Here is a 20110-nt window from a genome sequence, read left to right as displayed (position 1 = left end):
GCCTTACATGACATAGGCCTATAAGGAAATTGACTTTTGGGGTTTTATTAATTTCAGTTTTTATTTGCTTAGTCCGTGATTTGCAAACCGGACAGATACTAGATAATATTGTATATAAAAATGGTGTCATTACTTTAGAAATTCACCACATTCTTCTTGGGCTAAACTGGAAAGTTAAGTCAATTGAGTAGAAAGAATTCTGTTGCTAGGTTTAAAAAAACCCAAAACATAAAAACAAACCCTCAAACCCAAAACTTCTAAGAAGTTGAGTGTTTAAGTTCTTATCTAGATCAGCAGTAAGTGTCCCGAATTCAACGATGAGAAGCATCTACTGCGTCTTCTTCAAATATTTAACATGTTGCAGATTAGAGATAAATACCATACTACAAACATGGCAGGTCATTGATTTCTGAGCTGATACCTTTAACAGCATGGAAAGGTAATGATGGTAAGAGATACATCTGCAGAGGTTTTTCTGACTGATAATACTATGTCACTACTTTTCCTGTACTAATTTGGCAAGTACGACTTGGATTGTCAGTGGAAAGAATGTAATCCATGATTTTGTTATAGTCGTTCTATGGGCACTTGCTGCACAGTATGCATTTAATCCTGAAATTCTGCAGATTTAAATCATACCATGTTTCTTTCCTTTATGTCTTTCTGCTCTTTCTCAGTACTTCTTGGCAACGTTGCTGCTTGTGTCTGAGTCTCTCTGGTGCTACTAAATGTCACTCACAGGGAATCTCTTTGTTCCTAATTTGTATTTCCCTTTAGGCGATGGACTGCATCAGCAAAGGGATGCCACTTGTGGCAGCACTTACTGCCACTTCTCTGATTGCAGTTTGAGTACGATGAAGCATTCAGAAAGAACTGTACTTGCTTACATTGCATGCCGTCCTGTTACATTTCCCACAGGAGTGTAAAAAGACGCTATGACCCAGCTTCATGTCCTTCTATGTATTTACCTTGCAGAACTGTGTGACTTGAGATATTTGTGCTCTTAGTAGCCTGTATTTACAATGACCACATAACAGTAGCAAGAAAGTGATTGACAATAAGCAAAAAACTACTAAGAGCTGAAAACTGTTCACCTAATGCTTGCGGTGTGTGTGTAAGTGGGGTGTATTTTTGAGAAAATCAAGGTAAAAGTTGCATGAAGTGCATCAGAAATACTGAGGGCAACTCTTTGGATGAGTCTGCCCATTTGAGTAGTTTGTGGGGCTGAGTCCTTGATTGTTTTGAGAAAGAGTCCTTTGTAGCTGTTTGTTTCAGTATGAAGGGTTAAACAATAAAGCAGAAATACATCTTCATGCTTTTGCTTTAAAATAAAAGGGCTGGATTTCAGAAGGAGCTGTAAAGCTTTCAGCAAGAATCAGGCGAACGCTACAGTGAAATGAAAAGCTGAAATGTGAAGAGTGCGTGATGTGAGATGCCAGCTCAGCGCTTTCAGGAGTCATGTACAGATCACGTTGCTGTCGGAGAGGAGACCACCCTTGGAATGGCAGTGAACTGTAGCAGTGACCGGCTGCTTTGCAATGTAAAGGAGTTGCACTGGCTGATACCCCTCCAGACAATTATGTCACCCAGTGGTGGTCTCTCTTAACAGTTCTTTACTCCAGGGAAAACAGATGTTATTTACAAGTACTTCTGTAGGGGTGGAAAAATCACCTTACTGTACAGATTCCAGCTGCACAAGGAAAAGAGAAAAGTAAAAATGTTCATACAGTAAAGGTTCTTCACTGAGGGTTTTTGTTTTTTCTCCTTTTTGTATAGGTTCAACATGGGAGAAAACGTTACGGCAGATTGGTTTTGAAAGGTAAGCCATAAATTTGTTTCCTTCCTAGTGCAAAGAGAAAAGGAAGAAAAACTGCTTGGGCAAGTTTGCAGAATTATTTATTTTAGCTGATTGAACGTATCTAAGACCTCAAATTTAGAGAGGAAGTTATGCAGTGTCATGCACATATATGTTCAGCTTTTCTGTTTATGTCCTCTTCTCTTTCCCCAGTCGATCTGAAGCAACTTATTCACTGAATGAACTTGGCTCATAATGTTTTTTGCTGGCGACTATATAGTATGCTAGTATTAAAAAAGGTGACACACTATTTGGGCAGAAGTCTTACTTATGAATGAAAATATTGCTCTCGCTTGTATTATTTTTTCCATGAAACTTCTAACCTGTGACATATTAGTTGACAAAAGTAAATGAAGTTGAAAGAGGACCAAAGCTGGCGGAGAGCTATTTAGCATCAGAGGAAAATTCAGAATTCAGCATTCCTCAAGTGCAAGAACTTCTTGCAGCCAAACTTATCCAGAAGATCATCATACCAGAAACATATGTCTCTCTTGGAAATTAAAGTAGGCCAACCCCAGTAGAGAGTGATCTGATGATGAGGGTCAGATGCTTAATCTCGTGTTTATTCTTCTACAAATGGTAAGCAGAAGAATCTGCTCTCCACTTGGATAAAGTTTTGCTGTTTTCCCTTAATAGAGTGGCTTGCAGGTGTACAACAATGCTCTTGGCTAGCTGTTGAGTGGGCAAGAAGGGATTTCTCATCTTCATGTTGCAGGAGCGCATACTGTGCATACTGCTTGGGGCATCTCAGCAAACCCTACAGACAATTAGGCCTTTCTGGAGTCAATAAATAGCCATACAAGTCATATGAAACAGAAAATTATTTACTTGCTTGCTTTCTCACAAAAAGAAAGCAGGCTGCATTTTTCTTCTGACCTTTATCTTGGATAAAGTTTTTATTACAACAAAACAAGTTTTTGTTACAACAAGACTGATAGTGAAATTTAATTACCCTAACTCCTACCTGTAATTAAGATTCTCAGACCTTGGCAGCAAGATATGAAATATTTTTTTTATATCATCCTTTTATAGGAGGAGTCTGCTTAACTAACACCACTTGAAGAAATAAGTTTCTAAATGCTTGACTTTTTCTGATCTCCGTCTAGAAAGGTGGCACCTGAGGGAAGGATTAAGGCTGTCTCTAAATAGCTTCCAGGTCTTCAGCAGTTGTACCACAGACCTGTGGTATCTGAAAGGTGGTCACCCATCTCTCTGTAAGAGTCTGGAAGTGTCTAAGGACGTGCTAGTGTCCTAATGACTAGTAATTCTTTCTTTAGAAGGTGATTTTGAAAGCATCTATGTTATAACCCTGAGTGAATATGCACAGAGTCAGCCTGGTTTACATGTTCAGTTAAATATATATGATTTCCATGTTAGACATTATATTTGCAAAAAAACTAAGGACAGTGCTCTTTCCAACATAGTAGACACAGAAGTGCATGGAAAGATTATGTTTTGTTGTTATTCTCACAGCCATAAATATTATGTTGGTACATATTATTTTGGTTCTTCAACAGAAACATAGAAAAGCAAATCAGTTTTGAATGTGGCAAAGATCTGTCTTGGTGAAACAGCTTTTCATTGGGACAGAGCTATCTTTGTAGCTATACAGGCACGGGTTAGTTTAAAATACTACAGAACAATAAAAACACAATAAACCCACTTTCATCCACCAGATAATACATAGAGGTCAGATTATAGAATCATAGACTTGTTTGGGTTGGAAGGGACCTTAAAGATCACCTAGTTCCAACCCCCCCTGCTCTGGGCAGGGACACCTCCCACTAGACCAGGTTGCTCAAAGCCTCATCCAGCCTGGCCTTGAACACTTCCAGGGATGGGGCATCCACAACTTCCCTGGGCAACCTGTTCCAGTGTCTCACCACCCTCACAGTAAAGAATTTCTTCCTAATAGCCAATCTAAATCTACCCTCCTTCAGTTTGAAACCGTTACCCCTCGTCCTATCGCTACACTCCCTCATACGCTCCTGCTACACTCTTTAGTCCCTCCCCATTGTTCCTGTAGGTTCTCTTTAGGTACTGGAAGGCTGTTAGGTCTCCCCGAAGCCTTCTCTTCTCCAGGCTGAACAACCCCAACTCTCTCAGCCTGTCCTCATGGCATAGGTGCTCCAGCCCTCTGATCATCTTTGTGGACCTCCGCTGGACCTGTTCCAACAGGTCCATGTCCTTGTGCTGAGGACTGCAGAACTGGATGCAGTACTCCAGGTAGGGTCTCACCAGAGCAGAGTAGAGGGGAACAATCACCTCCCTCAACCTGCTGGCCACACTTCTTTTGATGCAACCCAGGATGCGGTTAGCTTTCTGGGCTGCAAGTGCGCATTGCCTGTTCATGTTGAGCTTCTCGTCCACCAGAAATTAATTTCTTTTTTAAATCTTTTGTTACTAGTATAGTCATTCCTGTAAAGACTTTGGCCAAACATTTTTAAACAAACTAACAAAAAATAACCATTTCGTTGCCATGTGTTTTTATCACAAGTTGAAAATCCAGACTGATATGGAATACTTGCCATTTTGTAGCTGAGGAAGAAAGGGCATTTTCATTTCATAGCTTCACAACAGTCAGACATATTTTAAGGCTTTAATCCAATCACTAAATAAAAATGTATCTCTCCTACTAGCCCATAAGCTTAAAAAAGTCCCAGTAATATAGGGGTGATTCCATTTTGTTACAGCATCTGGGTAGGGGCTGTGGTTCATAAGCACCAACTGGAGAAGATGCAGTGCCAAATCAAGAATCAGACTAGAAATGCCTTAACTGTGACACCTTACTGGATGTTTTCTATTTAAAGATGAGTGGTTTTAACAGCACTGCAAAAAAAGTTGGATATTAGTGAAAATTACACACTCTTAGTTGCTAAGTTTGATATCATAGAGGGGTTCCTTTCAATAGGTTGAGCTTTTTTCTGAAGTTAGATCCAATTTGGTTTCTTGATGAGCATTTCATTCAGCATGATATCATACTTATCTGAAGGGCACTACAGTAAAATATTGATTCTTTCATCGCCTCATTCTTCTTTTAAGATTACAGATTAGCACCTGCTGGTGCTGTTTGTCTCCGTGAAAATGGAAAAAAAGAGTAGTTTTGAGGAGTGCTAGAATGAATTGATACCTTGGATGTATGGTTTGAAACTGCCAATAGAAAATAGTCAATTTTTTTTTAGCTGAGTTCATTGAAAGTTCCATTTCTGTCAATTTCCAACTTGTGAGACGTTTCAAAACTATAAGGAGAACCCACACTAGCTGTGTGCGTGCAATCTATGTACCACATGAAACGTGGAGAATTCTTAATAGGCTGAATTACAGGTGAGAAGCCTGCCTGAGAGCAGGCAAATATGTAGAAGACATTACTGTGCAGATCCCATTATTGCCATTCTAGTTTGAAAAGAAGAAAGGCTTTCAGATGGCACTTCTGCACCCCAAGAGGTTGATTGTCATTCTAGAGTAACTTTAATTGAAGCAGCACGTTAGTTAATACAGATGGGGTGAAGATTTGAATGTACTTGGCTCGCCATAATCGTAGAAGTAAATGTGTTCTCTCTTACCAGCTTTTTCAGAGAACAGGGAAAGATAAAGCAAGAGAAATAAAGTCCTTTAAACAGGTAGAACAATTAAGGTTTGGGATTTTTTTAATAATAATAATCATACTTATCTTCTTACCTGTTTTTTTAACACAAGCTTTTGTATAATGTGAATATATCAGCAATAACAAGTTGGTTGACTAAAAGATCCATGAGTAACATATATGTATTTGATGTCCAGTGTTAACAACTTTATAGCAATATTTGCTTAATATCATATTGTATGTGAATGCTTAAGATCAGTATTTCTTATGCCTTAAGGAATAGTTTCCAAAGTAAACAGAGGGATACATATTACTGTATGTAATACTTCCATGCAGGAAGTGCACTTAACTTGCAGGCGCAGAAGTAGAAATCCCAGGTCTGCAGATCTCTCAAACCTGAGAGATTATTCTGGGGGTGCATCACTACATGTTTTCTCTAGTCTTATTCTCTTCAGTAAGTATCCCCTTATGGCACCCATAGAGAAAGGATAGTGAATCATAGAATCTTCATGGTTGGAAAGGACCCTTGAGATCATCGAGTCCAACCATACACACACACACACACACCAAAAAAAAAACCAAAACTTAAACAAAAAAACCAGCCTACAATCTCTGTCGCTAGATCATGCCCTGAAGTGCCACATCTAGATGTTTCTTAAACACCTCTAGGGATGGTGACTCAACCACCTCCCTGGGCAGGCTGTTCCAGTGCCTGACCACTCTTTCAGTAAAGTAATTCTTCCTAATATCTAACCTAAACCTCCCCTGCCGCAACTTCAGACCATTCCCTCTGGTCCTGTCATTATTCACCTGGGAGAAGAGGCCAACACCCACCTCTCTCCAACCTCCTTCCAGGTAGTTGTAGAGGGCAATGAGGTCTCCCCTCAGCCTCCTCTTCTCCAAGCTAAACATGCCCAGCTCCCTCAGCCTCTCCTCCTATGACCTGGTCTCCAGACCCCTCACCAGCCTGGTAGCTCTCCTCTGGACACGCTCCAGCACTTCAATGTCCCTCTTGTACAGAGGGGCCCAGAACTGGACACGGTACTCGAGGTGAGGCCTCACCAGTGCCAAGTACAGAGGCACGATCACTTCTTTGCTCCTGCTGGCCACGCTATTCCTGATACAAGCCAGAGTGCTGTTGGCCTTCTTGGCCACCTGGGCACACTGCTGGCTCATAGTGGGCTACATCTGTGTTGGGTCTGATTCCGTATAGCTGTTCTCGTATTACGTATATCAACACTAAGGAAAGAAGCAGCAGCAGCACATATTTTGCTATTATAAAACATATCCTCTGGAAAGCTGTTGACTTAGGCACACCTGAGTCAGCTGTGAAATATCAATAGCATTTAAATGTATTGTTTGAGCACGGATATTCTTACTCAGGAGGAAGCTAGATCTTTAGATACACAAAAGGAAAGACATTCAAAGTAACGTCCTGAGGAGGAGCATGCCTTTGCTCAAAAGATGGAAAATTCATATAAAATATTCCTCTTACAGGCTGTTTTACAGTGGATTGAGGAGCAGGAGATGCAGCCACTTGGTTTACGTTGCAGAAAATTAAGCCCAGATAATGTACAGGTTATGTCATCACTGCTTTGTGGTTACCTGATGTTTAATCTGCAGTAGTAGATTGTTTACATTGCCGTTGTCTTCATATCCTGAAAAACACAGAGGCAACCAAGAGATCTGACTGCGAGGCTTTTATGTAAGCATCGCTTGTGAGCTGAAGATGCTGCTTTTCAGTGCGAGAGAAATTAAAAATGCTGGGGCTTGAGTAAAGTAGCTTTATATTCAGGAAATGACTGGAGTTAAGAGCTTTTCAATTAAATGGAGTATATGTGGGTTTGATAGATTTAAATGAAAGTCTTTATGTTATTGATTGTTTTTTGAGACATTACAAATAAGCTAATTGTAACATACTACAGTAGTTATCACCTTTGTCCAGGATGATCTTGACTGCAGTCCCTGACTGCATTTTCAACAGAAGACTTTGGAGAAAATTGGAGGATTATGAAAAAAGTTAGCTTGTAGTATGCTGTCCTACAAGAAACATAATTTAAAATTGTGAGCGTGTGACAAGCATACCTGCATGTCAAGCAAACTGTCACCTTACATGGCTTCTTTAATAATCTTTAGTAAGCCAGAGCAAGCAGACTCATAGATAAATATGATGACTTTTTTTGCCACTGTTAACCTGGGGATTATTGTTCATTATTGGTATGTGTTTAGATGATACCCACATATTCATGAAAATGTCTGGAAAGCAGTCAGCTCTCTTCTACTTTGTTCCAAATATGACTAAAAATGTGTTTCAGAAGGCATTGTTCATCTCACTGGCTTAAGATTTTTTCAGTCACACACAGGACCCAGTGAAAATGGCTCACTCATACTCCCAAAGTGTAATAGTTATGAACAATTAACAGTGACTGTGCTTGTTTCCTGGCTACTCTGGCAATTAAAAAGAGAGCTTAGTGCACAAAGCCTGTTAAAATTCAAAAGGAAAGAGGATCAGGTCAGTCATTGAGCTGGTCTTCTCCTGTAACGCAGTCCGTAGGGTCTTTCCAGGTCATGGCTGGAGTGAGCCTTGCAGCGCAGAGCCTGGAAAGACCCACGGCCGGCGGTGGGGAAACGACCACTTCCACACTGCAGAAAAGTAAAACCAAAGAAGGACTTTTTAAAAAATGTAAATTTCTCTAGTTTGAGCTGCCAGGTGATTTAATCCTTGTCTAGTAGATTCAACAGCGATTACGGAAATGTCTTCTGTTGTTCTGTATTTGTTGACCTAGAAACGATCTAATAATTTTTAAACTTTAAATGAACGGTGTTGGGCCTCTTAAAACTCATTGTCCTACAGGGTTTGCAGACTTCCAGTCTTCCTCTTGCTACTCTTCTCTGAGTTGTAATTTCTAATGTGACTAGTAACTACTCAGCTACTAACAGCACATCTATTCCCTTTCTGCGTTTGTTCCCGTGGTGTTTCTCTCATGTGTGTAATGCTTTACATTACAGTTCCACAAAACAGACTTAAGAATGATTTAATAACTGTTATTATATGTTAAGTAAATACCAACTGTTTTAAAAAATATATATTTGAAGAATAACAGATGTGTGGTTATTACACTTTTGGCAACATTCGATAAGTATGTTTTTCATAATAAATAGCTGTTTCAGTGACACAGAGAAAGGAACTTTTGAGCACCAATTTCTCAGTAAAACATAATTATCTGTATAAAAAACTGAGTTTTCCATACTGAAGATGCAGCTTTTGTTTGGTTGATAGCTTCAAATTGATTCTGAAAATATTGTTATTCTTGTGGTATGCAAAAATTTCCTATTAATTTGAAGTTATATGTTTATATATGCAAAAGTATGGGGCTTCCACTCTACATAATGCTAATGTGACACGTCTGCACCATTCGTACGGCAGCAGCCTCTATGTAGAAAGTACAGCACGCAGCATCCCAGATTCTGGCTGAAGTGATGCTGAGGGTGATGGACAGTGAAAGCTACTCCCATTAGTAAAGTACTGTGTATTGACTTGTCGGCTTGTTATGCTTTTTTTTTTTAAATCCTTTTTCTATTTCTGAAGAATGAAATAGTAGTTGGGGATTGGTAGCTCTCACACCTGAAGGAAAGGAAAGGGAAAGGAGATAGGAGCAGGGAAGGGACTAAGACTGTCAAGGAAAGAGGAAAAGACCAAAAGATTGCTACATCAAGGCTAGACCCTGGATAAGAAGATTGGCTCCTATTAGGTTATATTCCAGATCTTCTGTGTATTTCAGTAGCTCCTTCAACTACTCTTCTACTCACAAGGTAACAAGAAGGACAATCTGCATTGTTTTTGTCTGAAGCAAAATAAACACAACAGCCCCACATGACACAGGTAGGGAGACACAGCTTTCCCAGTAGATGCCAGGAGCACAAGTTAGCTGTCATCACCGAGAGATGCATTTTTGTTCCTATGTTGGTCTCTGAGAGTAGACGGATGTCTGCTTTTGCAGCTGCTCCACACATGCCCCTGCTCAGTCTCGCCAAAAATATTGTGTATATCTTCCCTACCCCTTGCAGAGACTGAGAACTCAATTTCCGAAATCGCTCGTGATGTGTGGTGAGCGCTGGAATCCAGACGCATCAGAGGCCCTTCCCAAGCGCCTCCTTCCAGGTCTAGGTTGCTAATTATGAGCCTGTTGGTGATCTGTTTTCCCTCTTTCCCCCATGCTTAGATTGCTTGTAACTTGCTGGGATATTTGATTGGTGCTTGGCCAGAGTTTCTCTGGGTGACATGTAAAGAATAAACAGAAAGAAGAGAATACCACTGGATTCTATAAATATTTATTATGCACAATACTGGCTTGGAAATCCAAGTACCATATGGTTTTCTATAGTGGCATCTCCCACTCCTTCCCACACTCTTCGGTGATTTAGTAAAAAGAATAAATATATGTTTGAAATATCAAGTCTTATCCTGATAGCATGTTCCATGATTTCAAGCCCTTTCTTCGCATACAGCTGAATCCTATAGCCCTTTCTTGGGCAAGGCTCCCATTGACATCATTTTTGGGAGCATTGCCTCAGCCAGGGGCTGCAAGAGGCTGCAGAGCCTGATCCTTGAGGGGTTATTTTTAAAGAAACAGTGCAGTCTGGATGTTCAGTGGGTTGTGGGTTTTTTTTTTTTTTTTCCAAATATGGAATAATTTGACTGCGGAAAGACAAGGAAGAATGGGTGCAGTGCTACAATTGGAGGGACGTAGGGAGAGCCCTGCCGGGCACCTCTCACCATTTTGGAAAAAAATAGCCATAGTAGCCTATGTGACTGTTTCGGTCTCCTGTCCCACAAAGCACTTCAGCAAGTGCTTAAGTTTTGAGCACCCAGGCGTTCCCCCTGACTTCGGAAGGGTTCTCTTTTACAGCTTGCCATCCTTTAATTGCTTCATATCAGAGATCAGATTATTTGATGTTTTGTTTCTACTTTCTATTGCTGTGCCCACTCAAGTTAGTTTATAGCCTTTCTCAGCATTCTTGACACATCTTTGTCTAATATATGATGCCCATCGTACTTATGTAGGAGTTAGGGAATGTGAATTTATTCTGCGGTGATTACGATTATGTATGTCCTTTGAATAACACGGCAGATAAATGTAATGTAGGGAGCTGAGGAGATGGAACCAATTCCCCACCTTCCCTTGGGAGACTGTGAATAAAAGAGCAGTTTATTACTTACAACAGAATTGTTGTCTTCCGGGTGATATCTCAGTTTAGTCGTTTCTCTGTCTGGCTGTTACCTAATCGATAGGTAGGGATCTGGGGAGCAGAGGACCACACGAGAAGGGCTAATTTGTGTCCTTCCAGCTAAAACACTGCACTTTTCTCAAGGGGCAATGGTTGGCAAGTGATGGGGGCTTCCCACATGCCCGCACTTGTCTCCAGGCGAAGGGCAGCCCAGCGTCCCGAGTCCTGGGAAGACAGGGGGACTGAGGTTGCTTTAATTTAATTTTCAAAGCTTCCCTCGTTTTCTTACTTCGCGGTGGCCGGGACTGTGGAATTTGTGCATATGTGTGCTGAAGTATTCATGTTGTTTATAGTGTGGGAAATGGGGAAGAAATGTGTTTTCAGTTTCATTTGATGTATACTGCATGCCTGAGGTTCTATCTTAAATTGAGTTTTCTTCGCTGCTCTGACAAAAAGTGAGACTTTGAAATAAAAGTCTGAGTTACAGAGAAAGACAGAGTAAAAACTGGGTTATATTTGCAAAGAACAAAAACATGGTTTAAAAAGATAAGAAGAAAACTGCGTTTTTTTTCACTAATACTTTGTCAGCTGAAATCTTTTAGTCAGTATTAAATACTGACATAGAAACACGTTAACTCTAGTTTTAAAACAGTTTAACTTGGTGGATTTTTTTTTTCCAATGTCCACTTTTATTCCAATATTGCTGAAAGCAGTGACTAGTCAATCCAGTGTGCTCAGGCACAAGTTAGTGTGAGTAAAGCTTTTTCTGGTTGCCCATTAGCAAGCAGTAGCCTGTATTGGACATGCTGTAGTAGCCTGTGAAGTAACCTAATCTTCTTGCTCCCACTGAGAAGGAAATAATTTTAGGACAGCTGCCCTCCCCCTTACAGCGAGTATAATCTGAAATGGGATCAGAACTAGTAAGTCCACCGTTTTTGACTGTTATCCCATTTACCACTTGTGTTTCATGGTGACCCAAGAGCTGTGGCCTATCAAGAATTTCTGCTTTTAACTCCAACCCTGGGCTGTAACCATAAAGCTGGGCAGACATTCCTGTTTCAGGGTGGTTTGGTTGTCAGCGTGGAAGGACCTTCAGGCAGGCTTCATCTATCCTAAAGGTGCTCTTTTTGCTAAGTTTTTTTATTTTTTCCCCAGCAGTGCAGGGACATATGTATGAGTGGTTTCTGTGTTGGGGGAGCAAGTAATCTCCAGGGGCAAATACAGCATCTGTCACAGTTAACTCCCAAGACTCTTGCTTAGAATTTGATTAATCTGTTTATTCCAAGATGTGGATTATAATGTTGTTTGCCTTGCAGAAAGGGATCTGGGGGTACTGGTTGGCAGCAGGCTCAGTAGGGGACAGCGGTGTGCCCTGGCAACCAGGAGGGCAAACTGTGTCCTGGGGTGCATCAAACACAGCATCACCAGCCAGGCAAAAGAGGTGATTATCCTGCTGTATTCAGTGTTGGTGTGGCCTCACCTCGAATACTGTGTGCAGTTCTGGGCCCCACAGTCCAAGAAGGATGTGAAGGTCCTTGAATGCATCCAGAGGAGGGCAACAAAGCTGGTGAAAGGGCTGGAAGGCATGTCCTATGAGGAGCAGCTGAGGACTTTGGGCTTGTCTAGTTTGGAGAAAAGGAGGCTGAGGGGCGACCTCATTGCTCTCTACAGCTTCCTGAGGTGGGGAAGAGGAGAGGATGGTGCTGATCTCATCTCCCTGGGATCCAGTGATAGGACATATGGGCATGGTTCAAAGCTGCACCAGGGGAGGTTTAGACTGGACATTAGGAAGAGTTTCTTTATCGAGATGATGGTCAAACACTGGAACAGTCTTCCTAGAGAGGTGATCAATGCCCCAAGCTGTCAGTGCCTGTCAGCCTGTCAGAGGCATTTGGACAATGCCGTTAACAACATGCTTTGACTTTTGGTCAACCCTGAAGTGGTCATGCAGTTGGACTAGATGATTGTTGTAGGTCCCTACCAACTCCTCTCCTCTCCTCTCCTCTCCTCTCCTCTCCTCTCCTCTCCTCTCCTCCCCTCCCCTCCCCTCCCCTCCCCTCCCCTCCCCTCTCCTCTTAAACTTCAGCTACCTTCTAAACTTAAGCTAGTTATAAGAAAAGCTGACTTTTGATGGATGTCATTTGCTTAAGTTTTGCAATATCCTATCCTACCTTTTGCAAAATAAACACATTTCTTCTTAACAAGTTTGTCATAGAATATTTTTAATATATTTCTAGTGATGGTTTTGTACCCTTTGTGCTGCACACCTGCGAGACAGTAAAGAGAGATTCACTAAGACAGTTTTTTATAAAGCTTTTCAGGACATGATCACCATATGTCTAAAAACACTTAGACTAGTAATTGCTTTCTTACTTACTGTATTTTCTCAAAGCTGTCCTTATTAAAAAAGCGATAAAATTATCTATCATGAAATATGTAAACATTCATTAAAATAACTTCATTTGTTTTGAGCAGATTTAAGATATTTTCGAGGTTTTAATCCCCCATTTTTCTGTTTAGGCAATTATTTTAATGGTAACATAAACAATCTCTACCTAAAATAATTACAGTGATTGTGGCTATTCTCTAGGGTGCATCACTGTAATATGCCAAGAAAGGTATTTCCTCTGGGTTGATTGCAGCTACTTTGACACCTTCTTTTTAAACAACACAGAAAGCAGCAATGTGAATTTTCTAGATGTCTGAACACATGGTCCTTAATTATATAAGCAACTCGGTAGATTTCAAGGGTATATATCTCATGAGAGTAAACATTATAGAAACAAGGCAAAAATTTATTGTTAGTGGCATAAATAAATAAACTATTTTTTAGAGAAAATAGTTGATTCTGTACAATTTAGAGAATTCTAAGTTCTCTAACTTAGAGAGAATTCAGATATTTAAAATCCAAGGTGGATGTCACTGTCAGACCAGGTAGTCCAGAGGAAAATCACATTGTTTGTTACACAAGCAAAGCACAGTTGTGCGGTCACGGTGTTTTAATCCTCTGCATGGATAGACTAAAGGTCAAGAAGCCACTTACTGGCGGGAAGCATGACAGTCCTACTTCCTGCTCAGCCTCCTGCACACCCACCAGAAGACCTGGTGTGCAAACCTCCTGGAGGCAGAGCTCTTGCAGGTAGTGAATCTCTTAATCCTGTGACATGCCTATGATAAAGCTGAAGTTCAGCTGTGTGTAGATGAGAAACACATCAAAGTTATTAATTACAAGATGCTTTATGAATAGGCAGGTTCCCCACAATTATTTATTTATTTATTTATAAGTTAGAGTTGTCAGGGCCTGAGGCATCATATTGAATTCATCTCCAGATGTAATAGAGGACCAGTAGTGTCAATGTACAGTGGCCAGTGGTCCTGCTTCCTGACTTAGATACTCTGCCTTACAGAGACTTGCAGTGATAGCAAGACTGCTTGATCCTAGGCCTATTTTGGCCAATTTGCTGAGCTGTGAAAAAAGGTTGGAAGAGTCTCTTTTCTTTAAAAAAAGGAGACTCTTGGGTTGTGGGAACATTAAAAATCAAACAGTTTAACATTCTGAACTGTTTAAAAGCATCAGAATAACATCTTTCAAGTGCCCGAGTCACTTTGGGAGTTGGGTTTGTAACTCAAGAATCCTTATGACTCTTGAGCATTTTATCTGTAATCTTTCTGTTACAAAAGCTGGGAACATAGCTGAATCAACGCTGCACTTCTGATTTTCCAAATGAAAGTGCTGCCCAAATCTTTTTCTACTGCAGTATTTCAAAAGCCAAAAATCCACTAATCTGTTTCCTCCTTCTTTTTCTTTTTTTTGACAAAAAATATCCACTTTTGCTGAAAATAGTCTTGCCTTAGTCCTATGCTTCCTAATATAATTCCTTATATTAATCCTAATATAATAACAATTTCACTACATTAAGCATTCTTCCTTCATGCTTGCATAAAATTTTAAATAGAAGACGCTACTGGGGAGAAATCCATGTAAAACTTCTCTTGAGCTGTACTGTAGTTAAGCATTACAGAAACTTAGTAGTTGTTGCTTTTTCTTAAACCACACCCAGAGAGCTGACCTGTTGCATGGCTTCGCATTGTAGCTTTCATACCACTTTTATCTTTTGTTCTTTAAAAAAGTCAACTTTGAAATATACCCCACTTGGAGAAGTCTTTCAGACAAACCTGAAACTTATTTATTTATCAGCATGGGTGAAGGTTGCTTGCATACATCATAGTGTTTCTCTAACAGTAGAGGAAAGGTGTATTTAGAAGCCAAGCCAAATACTTTTATAAAGTTACTTTCTAATCCTTCCAACTCCATGGATAGGGGGGATTTTGGGAAATGGAATAATTTAATAGCCCAGAACAAAACAGGAATTAATATGGGCTTTTCCCATGCTTCCAGTCTTAAAAGTAGGTCTACTAGAGCAATTTGGATCAAAACAGAAATACAAATTTTGCACCTTAGGACTAGCTCTAATTATAGCGACTTTGTAATTCTGCACGTTAAATTGAGGACAGACCTCACATACGGAAGTCAGTTTAGGGGTGGGAAGTGTTGCGTTTTTAGCATGTAAATATAAATCCATAATTTTGGGGCCAGTGAAAATCTTGATTTCCAGACAGAACATCAGTATCTATAATTTCTGAAAACTTGGCCACTTATTTGTGGCCTGTTTGAAAAATGTGAGTATTTTCCAATATGCCTTTATTTTTCCTGCCTGTAAAGAGATGTCTGGTACTATGTACACTCAGATGAAGATACCAAAGACATGTATGTTTCAGTATGTAATACTGTTTAGCAAGAAACAAAAAATAATTTTCCTTTTCCTTGCTACATTGATTACCTCTTTGGCAGATATAAAGGTGCACTCCCTGAAATATTTTCATGGTTTTTATGCTATTTTCAAACTTAAAGTAATAAATAAATAAAAATCGGATGCCAAAATTAATAGTGAATAGCTTCAAAGTGGAAAGATTTAAAATTAATGTTATTTTTCTCCTGGTTTCTAACCATTAAGAGTGAAGTTTCTTCACGTTTCACAGCTTTTTTTCATAGCCGTGAGGGCTGAAAATGGATATGTGTATTCTTTGTAAGGAAAAGTTGGTGACTCTCACAGCCATGTGGCTGCAGAGGGTGAAACTTTAGGATAACACAGGATCCCCAGTAAAGCTTTGGCAACTGGCAAGGTAATGTTTAAGCTGTGAAAGACTCTTTTGCAACACTGATCGTGTAACTACAGCTCAGTCTTAAAAGGGTTTTAAGCTACCTTGTCTCCAGTATGCTAGCCTGATTTCTGCACTATGAGAATGAATTGAGCGACTGTTGGATATCTGATTCCGTAAACTCCAGACAACCGAACTGACAGGGTGGAAATGGTAGTACGGTTTTTATATTTGTTCCATATTTGCTGCAAACAGCAGCATATCTGTCTTCTGTGTCTGTCATCTCTTCTTCCTTCCCCTCCCGCTGTCACTGCAGTGTCATAAAATTTCTTTCTTCTGTTTCAGCATGTAAAAAACTACTTTGATTACTTTTTATTTATTTGCAGTCTTCCTGTAGCTTAAGTGGATGTGTGTGTTTGCCATCAGATTGCATCCCCCTGCTATGTGATGACATTGGCAAGTGATTGCACAAACGAAAGATTCATTGCTATAGCAGATGCAGTTGTGAATGAAGTCAAATCAGCTGTAACTTTTAAATTAAAAACCCGTCAGTGAAGAGAATAAAGCACGTGAATGCAAAAAGCAAGGATAAGAAGTCATACAGTGATATAAAAATAAAACCTGATATAATTCAAGGGTGAAAGAATACATTTGTGGATTCTGTTATAGTGTTCTTTCACATCATTTAATAATTTTCTTCCAGCTAATAAAGTTTTCTCAAGTAAACAGAATGATTTTTTTTTAAAGTGAAAAGCTGATTAGCTCGGTATCTAAAGCATGTTCATCACAATACACTAGTTGCAACAACCTAAAATACATTTGAAGTGTGGTTAAATACTCCTATTTTTGAGAGCTCTGGAACTATTCACAGTGACTAGAAAACTAAGAGAAATCAAATCAGGTACATGAAGGCATTTTCTATATGCAACAAGAAAGTAGCTGAATGAACAGGAAATTTTAGTAGACTTTGTATTAAAAAGGAAGATTATTATTAAATGCTTTAGGCAAATGGCGAGCTAATGTGAGAGAGTAGTGTAAACTGGTGAATAATTAACCAGAAAAACATGGAGGAAATAGGTGAGGTTTCTTTATTTCAGAAAATAACATGTGTGTTGAAAAATTAATCTAACCCTGGAAGAGAGCTCCATAGTATAGGGTTTTTCCCATTTTTTTGACATGAGTAAATGTTCTGTACTGACTTTTCCAAGCAGCCAGTAAATATTCTTTTCCATATGCATATGATGAGAAAAATGGAGCGGAGGTTAACACCCCCGGTTCACTGGGGACTCATGTGGCCTCTGCACACTGTCAGAACGCAAAGGAATATATACTGTTATTGTGAAATCTGGATGAATTATGGGAACTTACTGAGAAGCCAAGATTTCCCTTCATGGGCTACCATTCAGAGGAGAAAAAGACACGTGGGAGGAAAGAAAAGATGCAGGACTTGATGCACACATCTGCTCCAGTTCAGTGCTGCTAGAAATCAGATCAGTCTGCCCCCATATTTCATTTCCTTCTGTAATCTTGACCAATAATTTATAATTGGTATCAGCTGATCATCTGGCTCTCTCTTTCCGTGGCAAAAGGAGTGAACAAAGAACTTTATCCTCCTACTCTTTACTGTCCAAGAGACGATAAAACTTTGAAAGACAAAGATCTCTATTAATTTTTAATGAAGTCTCTGAAATATCCTCCTAGTCAATCTCTTTTCATTATTTCTGGTATGCCTTGTTGAAACAGTGCTTTAGAAGTCCATGTGAGCTGAGAAACAGCTTTGTTAATCGCAGGCAGCATCATTACGATTTTTTACCTGGTGTATCAGCTTTCTCCAAGTCTGTATTCTAGGTGAAGGTGCTCGGACAGCACCTCTGGAGAGCAGTTCCTGAGTCAGAGGTAACACATATGCTGCCACATCCCTTTGCAAAATCATATGCATAGACCAGACCCTGACCTCCAGCTGCTCCTTCAGTCCTGTCTCTGCTCTGGGGCTTAACTCTGGCAATGCTGATGTTTTGCAGAAGTGACCGGTACAATTCCAACAGAAGGAGTCGGGGAGGCTTTTTATGTCATTCCCACTTCTCTCTCATTAGGAACAGTACAGGCTCTGACTTAGCAGCTTTTCATGGTGCATGCTTCAATTTTGTGCATGTTTGCAATATGTTGGTTGCCCATTCAGTTTAATATGGAATATTAATAATATGACCATGTGAGAACAGTTTCAATTAGTGTGAACAAAGGGGGTAATTCCTCTTGTTAGTATATTCAATGAGAAGTCTGAAACACAATAGGTCGAAACTGGATTATTTTTAGAGGTGGACAGCATTGTAGTCTATGGCATGAAGATGACAATAATTAAAATCACTGCTTTCAGAAAAAAGTAAGAGACTGTGGTGCACCTGGTATTTGCTGCTGTATTTAGGGGTTTTGTGGCCTCACCTCGAATACTGTGTGCAGTTCTGGGCCCCACAATTCAAGAAGGATGTGAAGGTCCTTGAATGCATCCAGAGGAGGGCAACAAAGCTGGTGAAAGGGCTGGAAGGCATGTCCTATGAGGAGCAGCTGAGGACTTTGGGCTTGTCTAGTTTGGAGAAAAGGAGGCTGAGGGGCGACCTCATTGCTCTCTACAGCTTCCTGAGGTGGGGACACGGAAAGGAGGTGCTGATCTCTTCTCCCTGGGATCCAGTGATAGGACACATGGGAATGGTTCAAAGCTGCACCAGGGGAGGTTTAGACTGGACATTAGGAAGAGTTTCTTTATCGAGATGGTGGTCAAACACTGGAACAGTCTTCCTAGAGAGGTGGTCGATGCCGCAAGCCTGTCAGTGTTTAAGAGACATTTGGACAATGCCGTTAACAACATGCTTTGACTTTTGGTCAACCCTGAAGTGGTCATGCAGTTGGACTAGACTATTGTTGTAGGTCCCTTCCGACTGAACTATCCTGTCCTGTCCTGTCCTGTCCTATCCTATCCTATCGACAGATTTTCAAGAGAAGGAGCTGTGGAAGGGGGTCATTCAATCCAGCAAATATTAGGGGAGCACAGTTTGCCTGTTTTCATCCTGATGCTTCTCTGCCAGCCTCTTCTGTAAGAGTGTTACACTGTCTATCTATTTATGACATGAGAATTCACAGATCCCACGGTGGCAGCTTTTAGTCTGTTTTTTATGCAGCACCAGTGGTTGAAAAACCAAAAAAGACTTAATAATGTTCACAAGTGGGCCTTAGATAAAAGCAGGGAGACAAATAAGAGATCGTGAGGCACAGGGATGTAAATCAAATAGGTGAATTTACTTTCTGCTAACAACTGCAGCACATGTGTAGTCAGCAACCCAGTGAGATTAAATGAAGGGGGAATGAAGCTTAAAGTTGAACAGGGATATGTTCTCTCTACTTAATGAGAAAATAATGCATTTCTACTACACTGAAACCAAAAGCTGAAAACTGGACGGTTATCACTCAATGTCATTTCTCACAGCATGTTACAGTAGTCTGGGTACTTTGCAAAAAGGAAAGCACTCATGTCACTTAGGTACCTACAGACTAATAGACACTGTGACAAGTAAAGGAGTATCATGAAATTGAAGGAAGGAAGTGATGGCAGAGCAGTCTCTAACTGAGGCTTCATAGTTACGAAGTGTTAGATTTTATACCTCAGATATGTTCTCCTTGCTAACTGCAAGTGAGGAGAAATTTTGTCTGCGCTTGGACAATTGTGTAATTTCCATGTAGAATTCTTGTGCCTCTGAAGCATGTTGTTGTGTCGTGTTGATCTGATGGTCTGGGCTGCCTCTGCAATGGCATAAGGTGCTCTCAGAAGTTGTCTCCATTCACTAGGAATCTTATTTATCCAACTGTTTGCACTAGGTTTTTAGGTTGCTCGTTTCCTGCCACCCCTTGTGCTTATTTTCTTTTCAGCTAAATTAATTTTGGCTAACTTTTCTCATGCCATTTAACCTAGGGATTCAAAGGAAACGAACATCTGATAGAAGGTATTTTATGGCCTGCGTTGTTTGAGCATTTGAGTTGCGAGACTGTTGTCAGTGTTTTTCTTGGCACGGCCCAGCCTCCTGCAGTACAGTGGTAGCTGGGAGCAATACAGTGGTAAACCCACTAGCAGCAGAATGTGAGCCAGTCTTTGTTTTAATCTGGAGAGCAATCAGCATTGCAATTAGTATCCAAAAACTCTCTAGGATGCATGCTTAACGGTTTGGCTTTGTGTTTTATTTTGTTTTTGTTGGGTTTTGTTCATGAATAAATCATGTGAGATCTCCAAATAGCAA

The 20110-nt window shown here is 40.2% G+C and overlaps 1 protein-coding gene across 7 annotated transcripts in view; it reads left to right on the top strand.

Moving 5' to 3' along the window:
- Positions 1-20110, top strand: part of PIEZO2 (piezo type mechanosensitive ion channel component 2) — a 320464-nt gene that overhangs the window by 148252 nt on the left and 152102 nt on the right. For all 7 annotated transcript variants that reach the window (XM_054192479.1, XM_054192473.1, XM_054192475.1 and 4 more), the window contains exon 4: positions 1777-1819. In XM_054192479.1, coding sequence (XP_054048454.1) covers positions 1777-1819 — 43 coding nt within the window. The remainder of the gene's footprint in view (positions 1-1776; positions 1820-20110) is intronic.

This window comes from Rissa tridactyla, chromosome 2 (assembly GCF_028500815.1).
Source record: "Rissa tridactyla isolate bRisTri1 chromosome 2, bRisTri1.patW.cur.20221130, whole genome shotgun sequence".
NCBI lineage: Eukaryota > Metazoa > Chordata > Aves > Charadriiformes > Laridae > Rissa > Rissa tridactyla.
The sequence above is the reverse complement of the archived record's forward strand: the minus strand, read 5'-3'. Positions and strand labels throughout refer to the sequence as shown.